Source organism: Cantharellus anzutake, assembly GCF_015039405.1.
Source record: "Cantharellus anzutake strain C23 chromosome Unknown EI90scaffold_139, whole genome shotgun sequence".
In the NCBI taxonomy this organism is placed as follows: Eukaryota; Fungi; Basidiomycota; class Agaricomycetes; order Cantharellales; family Hydnaceae; genus Cantharellus; species Cantharellus anzutake.
The window spans coordinates 68094-88912 of NW_024067089.1; the positions used below are offsets into that span (position 1 = coordinate 68094).

The 20819-nt window shown below is 46.7% G+C and overlaps 2 protein-coding genes across 2 annotated transcripts; both read right to left on the minus strand.

Annotated features, from left to right (window-relative positions):
- Positions 1 to 8567: 8567 nt before the first annotated feature.
- EI90DRAFT_2947276 (uncharacterized protein) lies at positions 8568 to 8900 on the minus strand (the record flags this gene model as incomplete). Its single annotated transcript, XM_039055348.1, has 1 exon — positions 8568 to 8900. One exon carries the CDS (start codon positions 8898 to 8900, stop codon positions 8568 to 8570), a length of 333 nt encoding a protein of 110 aa, XP_038908785.1.
- Positions 8901 to 12370: 3470 nt separating this feature from the next.
- Positions 12371 to 13849, minus strand: EI90DRAFT_3135524 (uncharacterized protein; the record flags this gene model as incomplete). Its single annotated transcript, XM_039064732.1, has 5 exons — positions 12371 to 12822; positions 12887 to 13063; positions 13122 to 13278; positions 13332 to 13442; positions 13505 to 13849. 5 exons carry the CDS (start codon positions 13847 to 13849, stop codon positions 12371 to 12373), a joined length of 1242 nt encoding a protein of 413 aa, XP_038908786.1.
- Between the last annotated feature and the right edge of the window lie 6970 nt (positions 13850 to 20819).

Consider the following 20819-nt stretch of genomic DNA (forward strand, 5'->3'; position numbering starts at 1 on the left):
CAGCAATTCCACCACCCCCTCCCACCTCACTGCATTGTCCGGTGATCCCACTACAACCAATCCCACTGTGCCCACCATCAATTCCATGGCACTCACACCTGATCGAACTGCACCCAGCCATTCCACATGGCACTCACACCTGATTACAATGTGCACATCATCCCCAACATGTCATTTGCCCTTCTGTCAGGGCAACCCCAGAACCACCTTCCCTGACTTCCCCCACTTCCCTCATCTACCCATCTTTACATATCTCTCTCAACCACAGCCCACATGCAAACCTGCAGGAAAAATCACTTGGGTCAAGGTGAGCAACTCACCCTAACCCATGTGACACCTTTTCCAAGTCACAGGAACATGCTTGGCTTCTACCCATAGTCATGTTATGAACTGTACAGTACATTTCCCTTTTATAGCAGCCAAGCAGGGAATAGGGAAACTTACCCTTCTTCTCAACTCAATCCCTGCTTAGTCCCTTCAGGAGCTGAGGACAGGGTCTAGCACCCAGAACATCGCACACACCCAGCCCTGAGGCTGGGCTGTCCTCAAGCAAGGACCGAGCCCTGACACCTTCCAACAGCATCTCTCCCCTACATCTCCCTCCAACTTTGGCATGCCTTGACAGTGCACTGTTGTCATTATTGTAATGCACCAAATTCCATGCATCTCCCCCACACTCCAACACATCTTGTTATAGAATGGACCTAGATTCTTATGGTCCGTGACTATAGATGATTAGATTGTTGGGAATTCACCACCTTACTTCACTGTCAAACCCCATGCCAAGCTTTCCCACTGTTTGGTGCTGGCTGGGGGATTTGTTGAGTTTCAAGGGATTTCCTTTGACCATTTATAACTTTTATATTAGATAGTTGAAAGTCATATGACATGTAAGGCAGATGCTGAAAGATGTTTTCGGATTATCAAATACATAACCCACAAACCTTGCACCACAATTGTAACATCCTCACCATTGTGCCACCACTGTAAACTCAACCTGTAACCTCAGAACCATGTCCACCTCCCTATTCATCCTCTCCATGACAAAACTGCAATGAGGAGGGCATTCCCACGCCCAACCTCCTGCTGCCCACTCCCACCAGTCCACCGGGTGGTTGAGCAGTCACTCCCCTCCAACCAGAAGTTCCCTATCAGGAACTGTAGCCTATCCCACCTCCTTAGGAGAGGGATATGGTCCAAGCAGCTCCAGGATGCCTGGCCACACACCCACGGGCCCCACTTCCCATGGTCACCCACTACCGTGCACTGGTCCACCAGCCCACTTTCCCCAACAACTCCTGCTACCGGTATGCTCCCATGAGCGCCAAGTCACCGATAGCCACCCACTGGGTGACTCCCTTTGGGAGTCCCAGTATCCCACGCTACTGGTACGCTCCATTGAGCACCAAGTCACCGCTAGCCAGCACACCTGCTACCGGTACACTCCCAGGAGCGCCAAGTCCCCGTTAGCAGACAGCCAGGTGGCTCCCTCAAGGAGCCCACATCATACTCGCTACTGGTACGCTCCCAGGAGCGCCAAGTTACCGTTGGCCAACCCGCAGGTTGTACTTCCAAATACTCATCCCATTCTGCTCTCCCTCCTCTGGCTATGCAGCCACCTCCATTAGTGAGCTGAACGGTTCAGGTTGGGTTCCCCGGAACCCATTCCTGTAACACATCTTCCCCTGCATTCACCTCAGCTGCAGCCCCAAGTGTACCTTGGGGCACCCTCACCTCCACCTCCTGGGTCCAGGTCTGCTTTGCCCAAGTCCCAGAGGCCAGACCATCATCATGGGGGGCTGAGCTGTGCAGCCCAACTTCAAACCAATCAGGAAGGGCTGGGCCCATAGGAATCGACCCATAAGAGCCTGGTCCAGCAAATGAACAATACAGTCCCACCCCTCCTCTGTGATTGCTGCCAATCTGATAGGGGTACTGTGGTTCAGTTCAGTTTGGTTCAGAGGTGAAATTTTGCAAACCCAAACCTGAACCAGTTTGAAAAAAGGATGGGAAGGCTGAACCTGAACTGAACCATTGGTGAACTCAGGTTCAGTTCAGGTTCGAACTGGTTCAAACCTAGAAACACCAAGACATGTATTTATGAATAGATTTAACAAAAAATTCCGATTTTCTCTGCCCCACAATCACTATCTAAACAAAAACAGCTCCATGCTGCAGACCATCCTAGGAAAAAACAGAAGTGTGGGGAAGAGGTGGATGCATAGTTTTTTCAGTTGCTATAATTATTACTATCACAACCATATAAATCCCTCCTTCTACAGCACCATTAAATAAATGTGTCCTCTACTGTGACACAGGGTTGTACTCCTGTTCACAAGCACCATGACAACCAAAGCACACTCCCCTGGTCCTCTCTCAAGGTTCTGAGAAAACTGATGCCATAACTGGTGTTGTGTTCATAATGAGGAATGTAAAGGACTTAGAAATGATAAAGGTATCTTCAAGAAAAACCAATGATAAATGATGGAGAAAGGGCAGAAATATTCATTGAAAACAAGGGCAATTTTTTAAATGAGCAGCAGGGACAACCAGTAATGACTGAGACAAGTTTAAGAGCTCATTAGAAAGGAGATGGAATGTACTGGCCCACAAAAATTCAGAAATAATGATTTGGGCACATTCATGAGCTATTCAGCATGCAGTTGAACTACTTTAAGGTCAACCAGCAGGGAAAACCAATCATGCAAATCCTAGATTGGATACCTATGAGAAAAGTGGTATAGAAAAATCAGTAAAATCATTTTATGAATTTAATCACATGCTGTCAGGACTTGGCCCTCCCTCAGGGGAAGCCTGACCTTGGAGCTGGGTGTGTGGTGTTCCTGGCAGTGGGGCCACTAGACTCTGCCCTTAGCTCCTCAAACTCACTTAGAGGGATTGAGTTGAGGAGAAGGGTGTGTTTCCCTAGTCCCTGTTATGTTACTATAAAAGGAAGATGTACTGTACAGTTTGTAGCATGACCACAGGTAGAAGCCAAGGGCATTCCTGTGACTGGGAAAAGGTGTCACATAGGATTTCCAGATGAAAAAGTCCACTGTTTTCATTGCCCCATCATCCCTCCTACAGCACTGCCTGAGGCCCAGAGCATCCATGGGCTCCAGTATAACTTGGTCATCCCTGACCAGTGGCTTTTGTTGACTAATGATGCAAAAGTTGAAAACTGTGCTGCCATATGCCAGAAAGCCTTCATGGGTATAGAAGAGCTAGATGTTTCAGACCCTGAAAATCCATGCCTTCATCTTGGTGGGCATAATTCATGCAACATTCAGACCTCAGCTGCCAGGTGATTGGCACATCTCTTTACCATAACTCAGGTCCATTATGGTTAATCACAGACATGGCTCTTCACCTTGTCATTTGGCAACCTTGGATCCAGAGCCAATCATGGCCCAAGCAAATAACAGACAAAAATTACAAGAAACTTCCTCCCATGATTTTCATGGAACTGGGGAAAAGGGCTGCATGGGTTCATCAACTTCACATAATCAATGGTCAACACTGGTGAGAGTCCTTGTCATTTCATATGGGTTTACAAGACAATGCTTCAGAATTTGGGCCTTGCAATATGCATGCGATATGGGGATGAAAGCCATGGACTGTCTTTGTCAAATCATCAACTCACACAGTGAGGCAGAGGAGGCCATCAAGCAGAAGAGCACTGAATGGCAGCCATGAAAACATGGCCCTGCAACATCTGGGACTTGGGTGAGTGAACCAGGTATTGCCATGGCATATTCATAATAATAATAATCATTGTGTGTTGAACAGATATCATTGAGGGGGAAGGGGAGGTGGGTAATCTCCTCATTTATTTATTGTCACAAATAGGGATACTGGTCACAGCAACTGAGGAGGATTGACTCACTCCCACATACCAACAGCTTTTGGGATTGGAAATGCATGAAGGCTGGATCAACTGTGGTGCTTTGCAACCCTACCCACTGGAAGAACTGATCTCTACCCAAAATTGGGGGAACTGATGAATGTTGCCAAGATTGTCCCCAAAGTCAAGACAGTGGTATGAGACCATTGGACAACTCAGGGAATGATGGAAATGACACAATTGGGGAAATATTATCAAGTCTGGAGAGGATTCAACATCAATCATCTTGACAGCCATACCATAGGTTCAACATCTTCCATAAGTCCAACACACTCAAATTAGTTCCTTATGGTGCTAATGGTCATGGCTCTAGTATCTCTGGAGATTGTCATATCTGGACTTACCTGATCCCAATTCTACTCCTGGACCCCCTTTCCACCACCTCTGGAGTCCTACCCTATTCCTGTCTGCTCTGATCACCACCTTCAGATTGACCCCACCTTCCACCCTCTCCTGACTTATCTCTGTGAAGGTACAACCTCCTGTTCCCATCCCACACCCCAAACTCGGACACTGATTGTACCTGTTATGGGAATGGATGTCAGGGCAATAGCCCCGAACCCTGAGCCACATGTAATTAGATACATATAGTCACGTGGGTAAGTGGGAACCTCTGGGTAACTGCTTACACACTACTGTAAAATACACACACCTGTATCACTTACGGCTCTGTGTGCTGAGCTACCCTGAGACCTCACACTTTTTTAAGTGTATGAGGTGTGTTTTACAACACAACCCACAGAAACTATCCAATCTTAACATCTGACTTGGTAGTGCCTATGGCACCTAAACACGCCCACAAGGGCAAGGTTGCATCTGCAGCGATGCTAAAAAGAAACAAGCGGTTTATTAAGAAACCACAATCTCCCATCATGGGAGATTCAAACCAACAGCCATCGTCAGACAACGATGAGGATCAACTGATCCAGCATTAGCAACCACCTCAGGGCTGGCTCCTGAAGGTTTTAGAAACTTATGTGGAGTAAGTGCGGGGCCTAATACCTCTAGAACTCCACAACATACCGATCTAACCCAAGCTGGGGAAGATCCTTCACCTCCTCACGAGGTGATTGACTTGCACGATAAATGCATAAGCGCTGAACGATCAGCCCAAAAAGCTGATCAGATAGAGTTGCAGGAAACTCCAGGGCCCAACTATCCCCTGGAGTCCTCCCTCATGTCCCCAAGTCAAGCCCCAAAGGCAGACAAAGGGAAACAAAGGGAAGAGCCCCAGCGTCGGCTATCCGAAAAACTACTGGACTTGTTCCAGGTTCCGTCTGAATGGAGGATGGAAAGTGAAGACCAACTTCTTCTCAGGCTGAAAGCCTGAGAAGGCGCAAAGATACGCCCTGAGAGCAGGATCTCCCAGAGTGCAGAAGCTCCAAAAGAACTTCTGCTGTTTCCACTCCCCCACGCCATGCCAGACAAGGCAAGGTCACCTACCTCAGAGGAGGTCTCCAAGATAATGAAGAGGAGGCAAACTGAAATGAGGGAGTTCGCTGAGGAAGCCTTACGGAAAAGTAAGGAAAAACCAGCGAACAGACCCCTCTATGAAAGAGCACCCTCTGCAACGGCCTCACCTAAACAAAGCGAGCGTGGAGTGTTCACTCCAAGAACCCCTTCTGGAACCCCCAGAAGCGGCAATGTCAACTGGGGAGAGTCACTGCTCGCCCAACCAAACTTCCTCCTGGAAAACCAGGAATCGTGCATAATAAACACGATAAACTCGATCCAAAAAAAGATCAAGGAAACAAACCACAATAGTATGGCTCGTCTAGAGATAACTCTAGAAAGAATGGCCAACACAATCAATGCGTTGACTGAAAAAATCAGCGAACAGACGGACTTGCTGAAGGAAATAAACTTCTCACAAAAAAGTGAGGAAACAAATAAACACCCCTGGACCATGGTCCAGGACATAAATAGGACTCGTGAAAAATTCACGAAAAGAACCACCAGTGAAAGCACACTGGAGTATCATCAGCGACTTGACAGAGACACTAAGGAGATCCTTCTCCCAAGGATAGGAGAAGACAATGCTGAAAGAAGGCATCGTTCAGAAATTAGGAGGAGAATTGGCACATACCAAAGGTTTGGCCAAACGTCCACTTATGACAGACCTCTCGAACAGAGAGGTAACTCAACCACACTCTCTCAAAACAATGAGAGAATCCAAATACAACTTCAGGCGAATTCACCTGAAACCAAAGAAACGCTGCAAGGAAGATTTCTCCCAGCGAAAACCCCCCAAAGGAGATATCTCCATTGGATAGCGACCCTGCAAAGGCAGGGGAGCAAGAGGAGTACCTGGAGAAATGGTACGAAAAAGCCATAAGAATGGCTGAAGTGAGAATACTCACTCCCTACCCAGAAGGAGTGAAGCCTGAAGCCCTAAAAAATGGGCCAGCATTCCCTGACAAGAAATGGTCAGGGGAGAACGACATGGAATTGTTCTGGCAGTGGTTCACTGAACTACTGGGATTCCTCGCTTCGCAAGGATGCAAAGGTCCCCAATTCGATGAAGTCCATCTGGACTGCTTGATTCAGGGATTAGGGGGACCCACGTTTGACCTCGGAATAAGACTCTGAGATGTCAGAGACTGGATTTTGTCAGAGGCTGGGATATTGTCGGTGTCGGAGATTGTGGCAGAGGTCTGTTGGAGCGCGCACGCGCGGATATGCGGGCGGAAATATGCGGCGCGTCCGGAAGCGCTGTTCAAGGTTAGCAGAGTGGGATCGCGGCCTCAGCGACTCAGGTGGAGCACTGTGCCCTGAGCTTGACGTTTGGGGGAGATCCCGTATTTACAAACTGACACTTACAGCGGACTTCAAACCAGACTTGTGGGCAGAGCGGACCTGTAGGAGGAGCGCGGACTCCGCGAGCACAGACTCAGAGGGGGGAAGCCCCCTTTGCAGAAGGAGAGACTCAGACCAGACAGGGGGGGTACTCTAGTTGATTTCAGACTGAGGTCCCCAAAAGTATTTACAAGGTATATAAATAGGCAAGAGGGAATATAGAAAGGCCGGTCAGTCCGGCGTGGTCCGGCACGGAGATAAGCGGGGATTGTCAAACTAAATAAGGACAAGAGCCCGGGAACTGGAAAGGAGGAACAGATCACTAAACAATAAGTGGCAAGGGTTATTGATGAATAACTGAATGAGATCAATAACCTAGTGCCAATAAAGAGGGGATCAAATGCCGATTATTGGCAGGGAAGCAAACAATAAATGGCACTCGGCAAGGAATGAATGATAAGCTGCCAAGTGACAAATGGCCAGAGGAAAAGCGGAGGTCAGCGCGCGGCGCCGATACAAGTCCGCAAATAAGCGGGGTCGGTGCGGTGCCGACACAAGTCCGCGAACAGAAGTTGATCTGCCAGCACTGTCACACAAGGACAGCATGAAGGCCAACAGAGGTACAGAGGGGAGTGGGAGTGTTGACCTGACCAGAGGTGTCAAGGGCAACCAGAAGTGGCCAGAAGGTGCAGAGATGGGCAGAGGGTGCGAAGTGGGCAGAGGGTGCGGAGTGGACGGAAGCGGGGCATGGCTGTGACCACATAGCGGGAAGCGATGAGTGTGGTTCAGATGGAGACAAGGCAGGCGTGACTGAATGCTGGGAGTGCCAAGGGCTCAGGAACTGGAGGTAAGGTCGGAATACCGGCAGGGTCTAGGTTCTGATTCTTGGCCAAGTCTCATGCAGTAAGGCAGGGGGCCAGACATGGGGTTGGGGGCTGGTTAGGATGGGTTTCGGGTCGGCGGATTCGCCTATCGGCATTGGTTCGCCGCTGACGGAGCCCCGGGATTTGTTGGTCATGACATGAGACGAAACTCTCCTCAGAGGAGATGAGGGCATGTTCCTTGAAGTTCTCAACATATTGATGAGAACTTTCATTAAAGCCTCTGCTGCGTTGAATGCGACAAAGAAGTACTGCAACGTCAAATACGAAGCAGAAAAAGGCCTAAAACAGTTCTACCTAGAACTGTCCAAAGCAGCGTCCCAGATGGTGACGCCACCAGACCAGGCGTCCTTCAATGCCAGGTTCCTAAACTACATTCCCCTTGAATGGAAGAGGGAAATGATTGCTCATGATAGAATCAGAGCAGACTTCTCCTCAAACAAGGAGATGTTAAAAGCACAGTAACTTGCAAAAAGTGTAATGGTGGTTCATGAACCATCATGGAAGTCATGACATTTCATGAATGGTCACCAAACTTCATGAAGCAGCATGAAGTGTCATACACAGTCATGCTGGTTCATGACAAACTGTCATGGAATTTCATGAGATGTCATGAACCTGCATGGGGGGTCATGATTGCCCATGACTTAAGTGGTTCTTCCAGGCAGGTTTTGAGTAGTTACATGCAACCTCATGAAGTGTCATGAGCCTTCATGAGCCTTCATGGGATATCATGTCCTTCATGAACCACCATGAGCCTCTATATGAGTGATTATGAAGCAGGCTTTGAGTGGTTACATGCCTGTATATGAAGTGTCATGAAGTGTCATGAGCCTTCATGGGGCTTCATAAAGGATCATGGAGCCTCATGGACCTTCATGGACCTTCATGAATGACTACAAGTCTTCCCATGAATCATTATGATTGATCATAAATTTGGATTCTTGGTAGGTACAGCAATGACAGGTGTGGGCATAATGGTGTAATTACATGTTACCCTTAACTTCAAAGTGATATGAAAGCATCACATGCACAAGAAAATCATGATTGGCTGGATGCATATGACTTAGCTGTGAAGCATAGCCTCCAAACCAAGCATTCAACTGCTCTGCAGCCTCTGTATTGAAAGCATGCTGAAACCGAGCTTGTTGACTATTTCCATCTTGAATAGGAAGAACCAAATTTGGGTCATCTTTGACTTGAGGGGTTGGATTGCAATATTTCTGGCATGTAGGGTCATTGTGGTGGTTCCTGGAATGGAAAGCATCAACCAGAAAACGGGATGTTTGAAACCATCTGTGATGCTGTCCTTGGCTCATCAGTGTAGCTGGCTACATGCCTTATCAATCACAATGTATGATGGCCAGGAGTCTGGTCTGGAAAGACTTCTTCAAGTGTATGAAGAACATTGGTTGGGCTTTCAGACACCATATATTTAGTCCAAGCCACAATACAACCACATGGATGGGTGAGAGTTTCAAGGCATGTCTATATTGCCATGTGTGCTGCCCATGTGGAGTGAATCGGGATGATGCACTTGGAGATGGTGCCTCACCATCATGATGATGATGTGGAATGACTTGCTCAGGATCCTCTGGAGCAGGTAGGGCTTGCTGAGCAATGCGATGAGCATTCATAACCCATTCCTCTGTTGGGGATGAAACTCCAAGAAGGCCTTGTCCTTGTTGGTTCCGTATGACCCAGCGATATGCTCCATATGACTCCTTATCATGTGTTCTAGAGAATGCCTCCCAGCGTTGTTGATGGTCAGGGAGATTACAAGCACCAGAGTTCAAGGGGGCTGTTACACGTGAATTCTGACAAGAGACTCTGCCACATAAATGGCCCCTACTCCTTTCATGTTCTGCACAGAGTTTCTTTGAGTGAAAATTAAGTGGAAGGTTAGGGCATTTAGGCATTGCACAAAGGCGATGTCCCATGCAAATGCCATCCACCACAATCATATCAACCTCCTGATCATCATTAATTGTCACTTGCTGGTAGGAAGGAGTTAGCAAGGGAAAGTAAAAATAGTAAGTAGATCACATACTGCAGTTCCCTCTTGCAGGGATCAGTATGGGTGGAAGCACTGAGCACACTGATGAGCAAGTGCACCTTGGATTGTCTTGACAGCTCCAGGGAAAATTTTTTCTTGCATCTTTGAAGCCAAAGCTGTGATGCTTGTGTGTGATGGAAGAACAAGCTCATGATTGGTAGCTTTGCACAACTTGAGGGACTCATGTAAGACAAATAACTTCCATGCATGCTTTGGAAGGAGGGAAATCTTATCCTTCCCATATCACTGTGAATAGAATGATGCAAAGCCCTCAGATGACATATGTGCAGTATAACGTAGATTGGACTGGGTTTGAGCAACTTGCCGATTAATCCAGATATTACCTCCAATGCAGAGATAAGCTGCATCAGGATTAAAGATATTGGTAAGTTTCCCATTGATAGAAGTGCAATAGCGATCTGGAAAGTGAGATGTATTGCAGGACTGGCAGTTTCCCTGTGCAAGCTGGCCAATGTAGACACCATTATCCTCCAAAATCCATATATCCTGTCATATCCATCCCTGGCCATCGACTTCCGGTCCCTCCGATCCCTCCGTTCCAACTCCGCTCCTCCCTCACTAACCTCGGAGCCCCCGTTATTCCGCAATCCTCTCGGTACCCCTCGATGGTCACCACCCCCTCATTTCAATTTATTACCTACGCCTCCCTAAGTACGGAGCCCCGAAGACTTCTGGACAGCTCCGACGTCCGCTAGCGCACCCCCGCCTCCGCTGGGCAATACACTCGCCTGCCCTGCAGAGCCCACCTTTGGGCTTATCCCTCCTTTCCGTTTCTGGGTTATTGCCTGCCTTTCCGTCAACCCCGCAAACCGACTCGTCGGTAATATTCAGTCGGCTAATGTCTAAACCCCGTTAGCTCCGCTCCGTTCGGCTCTGCCAATTGCGGACCCGTCTCCGCTGTAACCATATATCCCACTTGTACATAGGTTACACCCCAGTAGTAAAATCAACTAGAGTTACCCCCCTAGGTTCTAATTGCCAGTCAGTAAGTTAGGGCACGGACGTGTCACTAGGCACAGCGCTCTTGGCAGAAGTCGCTGAGGCCGAAGCCCTCCGCTACGGAGACATTCCTTCGTCTCGAATCTGGTCTCTGACATATCCACACATTGTCTAGTTTGCTTCAACCATCCACCACACACTTGGCAGTCAAAATAACTGGGTCCTAACAGGGTTGGTTGTGGATGAATGAGGTGTGGGTCTGAAAGGAATTCATGTGAAAGCCCAAGTCCATTTGCAGCTTCAAGGATAAGATAGTTCTGGGTCTGTTGAGGAAGGGCAAGTGAGTCCTGGGAGAATAGGTGGGCACTGAGACAACGTATCCATGAAGATGGAAAGTTGGGATTAAGGGTTGCTTGGGATTGGAGATAATGGTGACAGAGATATTCCCCACTGTGCAGGATGAAAATAAGAATAACAGCCATAGCATAGCCTGTGATCCTTGGAGTTGCTGAGGTGAATGTCTCTGCAAAGCCCATTGCAGTTGAAGCATACACCATAGGCAGGAAACACAGGAGTACAAAGACATTGAAAACATTCCTCAATTTGAAAGGTAGGTACACATTGGATTTCCTAATGTTACAATCATTCTGCTCAAAAATTTGATTGAGAAATGACAAACTGAGAATTACTTATTCTGGTTTGGCTCCACCCCATTTGCCTTGAGATACTTGAGATATGTGATGATTTCTTGGAGGCTATGAACCTTTGTCTCAGAGTTTGGATCATCATATGCATACTTGAAGTCCTTGACTGGTTCATTGTCCCATACTGATTCAAGACGACGTTGAAAGAGGGCTCGCAGCTCTCTATGCCGACACAGCTTGTGGGGGACAAACTCTCCAAAACTCCTACTTCTTGACTAGACTTCGCTACGCTCTCAATCCTTAAACTCCATGTGGGTTCTCCAGGATTCCACAAGGTCCAGGCTCAACTAATCTACTACCCACTCGTTGTGGGCTAGACAGTTGCCCTTATTCCTACTGTTGGATTCCACACACTCACTCCAACTCTAGCGTGTCCTAGCACCTTAGAGAATTTGGGGGAGGGGAGAACTTCTTTTCAAAATCCAATATGTACAGGATTATATCTAATAATTATTTTTAGAAAGAATAGATGGCAAATATTGGTGCCATATGGCACCTGGGTACCTTATTAGGCGAAATAATAAAAAAGGGTAATAGTAACAATAAAAGAATATCAATCAATAACTGAAATGATGGTGAAATATGAAAATATAAAAAAATATGCGATTTCTCAACAGATTTACGGAATTAAGGGCCAAAATTGGAAATGCAGCCGGAGATAACTCTCACGCAGCCGATAAGCATTTTTACCAATTTATCAGATGCCATGGGAACGAGTGAGGCTGGAATTCTGGGTTGCCACTTGAGATTCCCATGCCCGCACATGCCTGTGACTAAGTTGCCCAACATAGAACTCTGTCAATTCTCCACCGATTGGGACGTTCTTGGTATCTTCAGAATCGTACGAATTAGGACTATTTTTAGATACCAAATTTGTACCGAGTCATCGCATGAATAAAAGGGGTTTTCTAATCATGGAAACGGGTATCTGAGCCAGTGCTGTGTGTGGGCGATTATCCCACCTACAACGTGCCTGAGGGTTGTTCTGGAACTCCATGTAGGTACTGTAGATGATAAGATGGTGAGCAACAGTACTGTCACTACAGGAAGTCACAGCAATATAGAGCTCTCAGAGGGGGACAGCCTTTCCATGTCCAGGAAAGGAAGCAGGGATAATTGGAACAGATTGAGTGAACTCCTTCACAATTGCTAGCGTCTCATCAATGCTGCGAGCTGTTGTACGGTGAGAGTCCTTCAAAGCATTGAATTGGGCCTGCTTCTCCGTGGTTTGCTGCACCTTCCAGAGGTTACTGAGTTCCCCAAGGGAAGCCTTTCCAATTGTGGCAGAAGGGGCTGGTTCAGTAGGTGGTGTATATGGGATAGTGGGATTCATTGGATTGGGGTGAGGAATAGAGGGGCCAAGCTGAGTAGTTTGGGTAAGAGTGGGTGTTGGGTTATAAACATAAATAATCCTTCGATGTTCACAAAGAATATGGATACGATATGTCCTGCAAGAGTCACTCTCAACTTTTCCAAGTTGAATAGTGTCTTCGCCATCCAGGCATGAGATACGAGATTCATCTGAGTAAATCATTGGGAAAAAAATGAAACTTTGGGTTTATGACAGCTAGAGATAGAAACTCACTTGTAATCCAATCAGTACCTAGATACTCCTGGGAAGTGGAAAGAATATCCTGCATCAAGACACTCCATCCATCCACTTCAACCTGAGTGGATGGCCAAGCGGCATGGCTATAGGGGGAAATTACATTGTTCCATGGAGATGACCCAGGACCAATGAATTGGATTGTAACTTTCAATCCTAATAATGGGAGAGTTAATTCCTGGATAATGGGAGCATTTATTAACATTTAACATACCACTCAAAAGCTGAATAGTATCTTGTTCTTTGTTATCTTCATCCTGTTTGTTTCTGTCTTCATCAACATCCTCATCACTGCTGGGGATATTGAACTCTTCAAAGTCACCAGTTGCATCATCTCTGCTTTCAGTGTCCACTGCACTTGGAGCAGTATCCTGTAATAATAAGGGTTTACTCTCAGGTATGTATTAAGTAAGTTAAAACTTACCGAAGGTTGAAGAGTTGATTTGGACTTTGCTGATTCAGACATGGAGTCACAAATTGCAGTGACTCCCTCAGCAAAGTGTGTTTGCTGAGTAGCACCCTTCCCTTTGGAATCCTATCTGAAAGGGTTGGGAGTTGATTTTTTAACGTTATTTTTGCAAAGAAAAATTGGCTCACATCTTGTTTTGCCCTCTTTCTTCCTGCTTTAGCTGCCTGGACTGGGACTTTTGGTTCTGGGCTTGCAGCCCGTTTGCGAGTTCGACCTGGAGGGGCAATGGAGGGGCCCGGTGCCAGGTCATTATCATTATCACCTTCAGCCACAGTCCCAGTCCCAGTCTTAGCAGCTGCAGAGGTCTTCTTAGTGTTTTGTCGCTTAGAGCCACCAGCCAAGGTTGAATCCTGGGCCTTCTTCTGGCTGCCTGAGGCTGGGGTGGGTTTAGGGGCTTGACGAGCCCCTTTGTCATGAATCCTGGTGCTCCTATGCTGCCCAGTCTCTGATTGTTGACCAAAAGGGTGAGCCATGAGAGGTGATTGATAGTTGTGTGAGTGTGAGGTGGTAGCAAGCGCGAAAGTTTAACACAGCCACATGATGTCACATGACAGTTCATAAGCGCTTGTGACATCTCATGCATATTCATGCATGCTCATGACCCATCATACATGTTCATGGAGCATCATGAATGTCCATGATGCATCATGGAACATTATAGGATTTTACATGATGAGGAAAGGTCAAAATAAACATATGACACTCCATGACCCATCATGATGGTGTCAGGGCACGCCTGCCTGACCCCGCACCGCACCCTGCGCCGTACCACACTACCCTGCTATCAGTCCCCGTCTCTCCTCCCCCACTTTCCCCTTTCTCTCTATCTCTATTTCGATTTCTATTCTACGGTCGATTTCCCTTTCTCTATGTACCACTACATACCTAACCCCGCCCCCCCGATCGCTGCATGCGCCGCGCACACTCCCGCCTACTGAGCGGCCACCTCCGGGATCTTCCACGGAGACACCCAGGGAGGTGTGGCTGTGTGCGGAGATGACGTGGCTTCCTCCACATGACCCTAGCCGCATGTATATAATAGTGCCTGGGGTGGGAACAGAAGAAGCAGCCTTCTTCTCAACTTCCCACTTCAGACTAAGTGGTCGGGGACACTCACCCCGCGATGGGATCGCTGCTACGCACAGCCGCTACTTGTCCCACTGAGTCCTGCATGCAGGGACCTCGCCGCTTTCAGAGCTGTCCCTGACAATTTGCTCAGGGATAGGCCCAAAGGTGGACTTGCAGGGCAAGCAAGTGAATTGCCCAGCAGAGGCAGGAGTGTGCTAGCAGACATCAGAGCTGTCCGGAAGCCTTCTGGGCTCTGTACTTAGGGAGGCATAGGTAATATATTGAAAAGAGGGGGTGGTGACCATCGAGGGAGGTGGAGATGATTGCGGAATATGGGAGCTCCGAGGTTAGTGAAGAAGGAGCAGAGGTAGTCCAGAAGGATTGGAGGTAGTGGAAGATGATGGCCGTGGATGGATATGACAGATCCAAAGGAAACAGTGCACTTTTATATGTAAAACAGAACTGGGCATCCTTTCCATTTCTGGGTTATCGCCTGCCATTCTGCTAACCCTGTAACCTGACTTGTCGGTAATATTCAATTGGCTAATGTTTAACTCCATTAGCTCCACTCTGCTTGGCCCTGCCATTCACGGGCCCACCCTCGCTGTAACTATGTCAGGGCACAGCCCCTGACCCCACACACCCTCAGGTACCCTTCCCCCATTTTCTCCTATTTTTCCCTTCACTGTTCCACAATCCCGCATGCATGCAGACCGTGGGAACTTTCTGGGCGAGCTGCTCGCCCAGAATCTTCCCACGGGGGGGGTGCCAATTATGGAAAGTCGGCAAAGAGCCGAAAACTGTATAGTTCCCAGCTCCCATTTGTAGCGGCTTCACAGGAGGTTGAGAAGGTTACCCTTCTTCTCAACTCATTTCCTGTGAAGGCAAGTGTAACTAAGCTACTTCCTAAATGCGTAGCAACTCATTTCCTGTGAAGGCTGGGGCTAGCCCCCTCAGTGAGTTTGAAGACCTCGGACTGGGACTAGATACCCCAGCGACTCGGAGGATCCCCTTGGGCCCGTCACGGAACGAGGGCCGGGCCCTGACAAACTATATATATACTTAACTTGTACATAGGTTACACCTCAGTGATAAAATCAACTAGAGTTGATCCCCCTTTAGTTCTCGTTGCCAGTAAGTAAATTAGGGCATGGACGTTGTAACGGGGATTTGCTGGTGTACCATAAACAAGCCAAATCCCATGATTCTACCCCCCTTAGCCAATGTTCTCTCCTGCATATTTCTGATTTTTCTGATCCCATTTCTAGTCACTAGAGCCCGATGTTTCCCTTTCTTGTTGTTCTTTCCTTATTTGTCATTTTCGGATTCTTCCGTGATACCATGACCAGCTGTATAGTTAGCTAGACAGTGAGGAGTAGTGGAATCCACTCCAAGTTAATGAACCTGTGCATGCAACCACTCCAACCCTCCCCCTCTCTTCTGTCTCGAGTCTAGTGGTGATAGACCTGTTACAATGTGTAACTTGGCACAGCACTCCTCTCTGTCATGGAGACAACTCCTTCATCTCAATCTGGTCTCTAACAGGATCTGCATGCCTCACCTATATACTTGCACCCAAGGGTTATGCTCCACCATGAGATCATGCAGGTCAAGCATGAGCTGTGGGTCTTGGTCTGCATTCTGATTGACATGGAGTTGGTTCATGTGGTGTCTTGCTGCATCATCATGGGAATCATAGATGTAGAGCTGAGCATATCTTGGTTGTTCCCCTTGTTGTGGCAGCAGTTAACTGATGCAATGGTACAATGACCCATGGACTTGAAATGTGTATGGCTCAGCACCTGGGATTCGCTGGCTCATGCAATTCATGAAACCATCATCCCACATGATTCATTTGGGGAGTGAGAGTGGACTGTGGGGAGCCACTGGAGCAGTGGAGGTGAAAGTGGGTGAGGGAGTTGAACTTTTCCTTGCAGACAGCAAGAGCCAAAACATGGGTGATTGACTCATGAATTTGAAAGTTTCTCCCTTTCCCAGTGCAAAGAAAGCACCACAGTGGGGGCAATGAACGTTCATCTGCCAAGATCATCTGATGGAGTTTGTATGTTTGGACCCTCTCTATATGGGAGCCAATACTGCTGGATGATCTGATGATCAGGATGAAGTGGGGATGGAGGGAGATTGCAACCACATGCATGTGGTGCTGGTGGAGGAGAGGGGAAGCAGCGGCCAAGTGATTGGGCATGGCTTGGTAAAGATTGGCTATGAGCATGGCCTGCTCGACCATGGCCCCCCCCACGGGGCCTTCCATGGGGTGTTCCACAGACATTAAGTGGCCGATGAGGGGGCAATTCATTGTAGGCTTGCAAGCATTCCAGAGCTGCAGCATCTCCCCAGTTTATGCAATCCAACTCTTGTGCCCATGTCAGGGGACGATCCCCAGGTCCCCATGACCCCTCTCTATGGCCCACAGCCTAGCCTGTAACACAGCCCATCTCAGGGCATAACTACTGTGGGTAAGAAAGTGAGAAGAAGGTTAACTTCTCACTTTCCCACAGTGGCCCAATATGGCAAAAACTTCTGGGGATACCCGGAAGTCACATGAGAAATGGGAACTGGGCCCAGAGCATGCAGCACGTTGTAGGAGAAATAACGGTCACACTATGGAAACCCATTATGGAAATATGCCAGATAAATCACAAAACCTCATACGACAAGTAGATATGAGAAAATAGAAGGACCTGAATTTTAACAAGTTTTTATGAATTTTTACGAATTATTATGACTATATGCGATAAATCAAAAGAAAGAAAAATAGCAAAATACTTCAAGCTTACCATCAACGAGACGGAATTTTTGGGGGAATTTATAGCAAATATTAAACCAAGAATTAGGACAATTGACCAAGATTTGACTATAAAAACAATCAGAGAACCTCCACGGAAACTACTTTCCCATGTCCACACACGTAGCCAAGGATGGAAGTACCACGGAACAAGGATTCCTCAGGAACTAATGCAAAATTCAAAGTCGTGTCTATAATAGGAAATGTAGATGTCCCCCAAACGGACCCAATGAGAGTAATTACAGGGGAAACTACCCATAAACAACGGAGATATGACTAAAAACTCCTGCAAAACAAGGACAATGTCTAAAAAGCAAGCGCGAAGATTAACCAGTAACGACCGAGACAAGCTTGATAGCCCATTAGAAAGGAAGGGATCTAATCTTAATCCTCCCAAATCTTCATAATAAAAGGATCATGCATTAATGAGATATCCAATAACGGGAATAGCAACATCAAAAGTCCAAGCTCAGGGAAAAGACAATGTTTGCGTAGGATCCATAATTAAAACATACAACGAAATTTACACGGAAATTATGAAAAATGGGGAACTATAGTTATGCAAATTTTCAGCCCAAACGGTCCAGCCGTTGTGAAGTTATACCCAGGACAGGAATATAGAAATCTGCATCATGTGTAATGACATGTGAGGGTGGCGATGCGCAGGGAACCGGCCGTCGGAACCGAGATCCGCACTTTGGCAGATCGCGAAGACCAATTTCCATCCAAATAAGGAAGAGCCCGGTCAAAACAAAGCATGGAAAGTGCAAAACAACCTTAGATCATGAGGGAAAAATCTGAAATAAATCACAGAAGCCCATATGAAAGAAATAAACACCCACACATATCATAAATCCTGAACAATTAAACAGAAACGGTGCCCGCATACAAACGACTATGGGAACGATGCACGTGATTACCAAATGTGTGCACGAACTTTTGCTAACTCAACAAATACCAGGAAATTGTTGGAGGAAGGGATCAAGTGATCTCCCAAACCATCAGGGAAGGGGTACCCCCCCCTGGCATAACGGGCGAGTAGTGTATGGATGCACGCTAGAAGTCCTGGGTTCGATACCAGGCTTGTCCATTTTATGTCATTTGTCCAGTCACGCTGGTTTACGTCATAAGAATTTGGAGCTCCGGATAAGTCCAGTAGTCGCACCGGATACAAATTTCCTCAGAAATAGGACACAACCTTAGTACCATTGGAAAGGTGGGAATAAATGAAAATTTATGATACTAAGAACATGAGAAAACATCCAGAAATGAATGAGATACAAGGACATGAAGTTAGAAACCTGAAAACACGCAGGAAGACAGCTTCAAGAGGTCCAGAGTCCTAAATAAAATACATAAAAATATGATATCTTCAAGGACGACCTACTATAACGATAAACAATACATATGGAGGATTAGGATGTGATAATACAAAGGGGAATCAGGGAATATGAACGAAATTCACGAAAACCACTAAACTACAACTGTCATATCCATACAATCCCGACCTCCGCTCCGGGCTCCCGGAACTCCGAACGTGACTTCTGGAGTCTTACTTCCCTTCCATCACCTCCTCCTTGCCAACTCCCAAGAGGTTATCCCACCTCCGGCTCTGACACCACCTTCGGTCCGACTCCAGGACATTCTGGGTCCGACCCCAACCTCGACACCTTCCAGACGAGTACGCAAAACCTATGCTCCTGACTCCGGACCTCCGCTCCAGAATCCTGTTCGCGTCTCTGTCTCCGGAACCTCCGGTCTTAGCTCCGACCTCGGACTTTGACCCCACCTCCGCTTATACCCATTGTATTGGTTAGCTCATTCCATTTAATTATGTTTGCCAATATTCCGGAGTTTAACTTCCGAGTTCGGACTTTCCGGACTTATGTCGGACCTTGCAACTATTGCATTGTCCTATTCAATTCCGCTATTCTCCCTCATTCCTATTTGGGCTGCTGCTTCCTTTCTATTCAGTCAGCTAGCCATTCCCCACTCCCAACCTCCTTCCTTCCTCCTTGGGCCTTGGCCCTTCATTCCTCCTTTGAGAAACACCATTGAGTCAAACCCTTGACCCTCGGTGTTGTTCCTCTTTCCATCTCCCTTTGTCTCCTTTTGTCCTACCCTTGCTCCTTTTGATTCCGGACCCCTCCTTATATACAATGTACATAGTAACTTGTAACCTCAGTCCAAAATCGACATGAATTCCCCCAAGAGACTTTCCCTCTGCTAGATCCGAAATTAGGGACCCCTAGGACAACCAGCAATGGCACAGCGCTCCACCTGAGTCGCTGAGGCCAAGGTCCCTCCACGCTAAGTCTCTGATTCCATTCCGGAGTCGTCCGAGTCCGCCGGTTCTAACAACGACGGACCATGGCGGGAATTTTAGGGAACAATATTATAATGAAGTGGAGAGCTATAACACATTCGTTTGAGTAATTCTTGACTACTAGCAACTTTTTCTTTCAGTTTTAAACCTGCATAATTCACTCATTTACCATTTCAGTCTCATTTTAACTAAATATCGCTAAATAAAAATGGAATAAATCAGCTGAAGGTCTCAGCACAGCCGTACACATAGTAATGCGAAGTTTGAATTCAGAATCATCGAGTCATAGCAAATTTAATGGTATATATAGGGAATTTGAAATAGGTAACTGCAACAAATGCAGTGCAGCCAAGTTCTAATTAACCATTAAAACAGCTTAGGCGAGGGAGGACAATAAGGATTCTAGGCGCAGTCTGACCGCAGTAGAACCGCAGTTCAGCGCAGCAAAAGCGCAGTAGAACTATAGCGTGAAAATTTCATTTTTTATTCAGTTTGAGAAAAATACACTGTAAATAAATCCTGTAAATAGAAGGTAGAGTGTGAAAAAGGAAGGCGACCCAAGGAGTACAAAAGGGAGACCCTTTCTGTGACTTTTTGCCCCCCTTAGAGAAGTAAGAAAATAGAGTATTATTTTTCTCAAGCATTTCTGGTTGTCACTCCAGCGCGAAAAAGTGAAATACAGTTAAGATTGCCACTGTAGTAAAAGGCAGCAATTCAGGAGAGAAATATTAAGTAAATATTTCAACAGGAGAGCTGGTTAACACTCCAGATTTCAAAGTGTAAACACAAAACAGTTATCTTGCTACTGTTAAAAACAAGCAATAAAATAAGACAAAAATAAAACAAACCCAAGGGACACTCCAGACACTAACCAAATTCATTAACTGAATAGAATCTTTGAAACTTCACCAAGTAGAAGATTAAATTCAAGTTTAAATCCAAATTAAACAATGCTACACAGAATTACACCCAGACAAATTAAGAAATTTCAATAAAGAAACAGCTCCGCAGGGCTCGGTTTATCTGTAAGTCAATTCCCAGGAACTTCAAAACTAACCCATAAAAATAGAATTAGCCAAAACACTCGGATTGGTACTATATTTACAATAAATAATACTAGTACACTTCCCCATCCTAACTAAAGAACCAGGGAACAGCTTGGTGGTGGTCTCGTTTGAACCTCCCAACTGACCTTCCTTCGTTCTCTCCTTCAACGTGGAGCATGCAGGGCAGAGCACACATG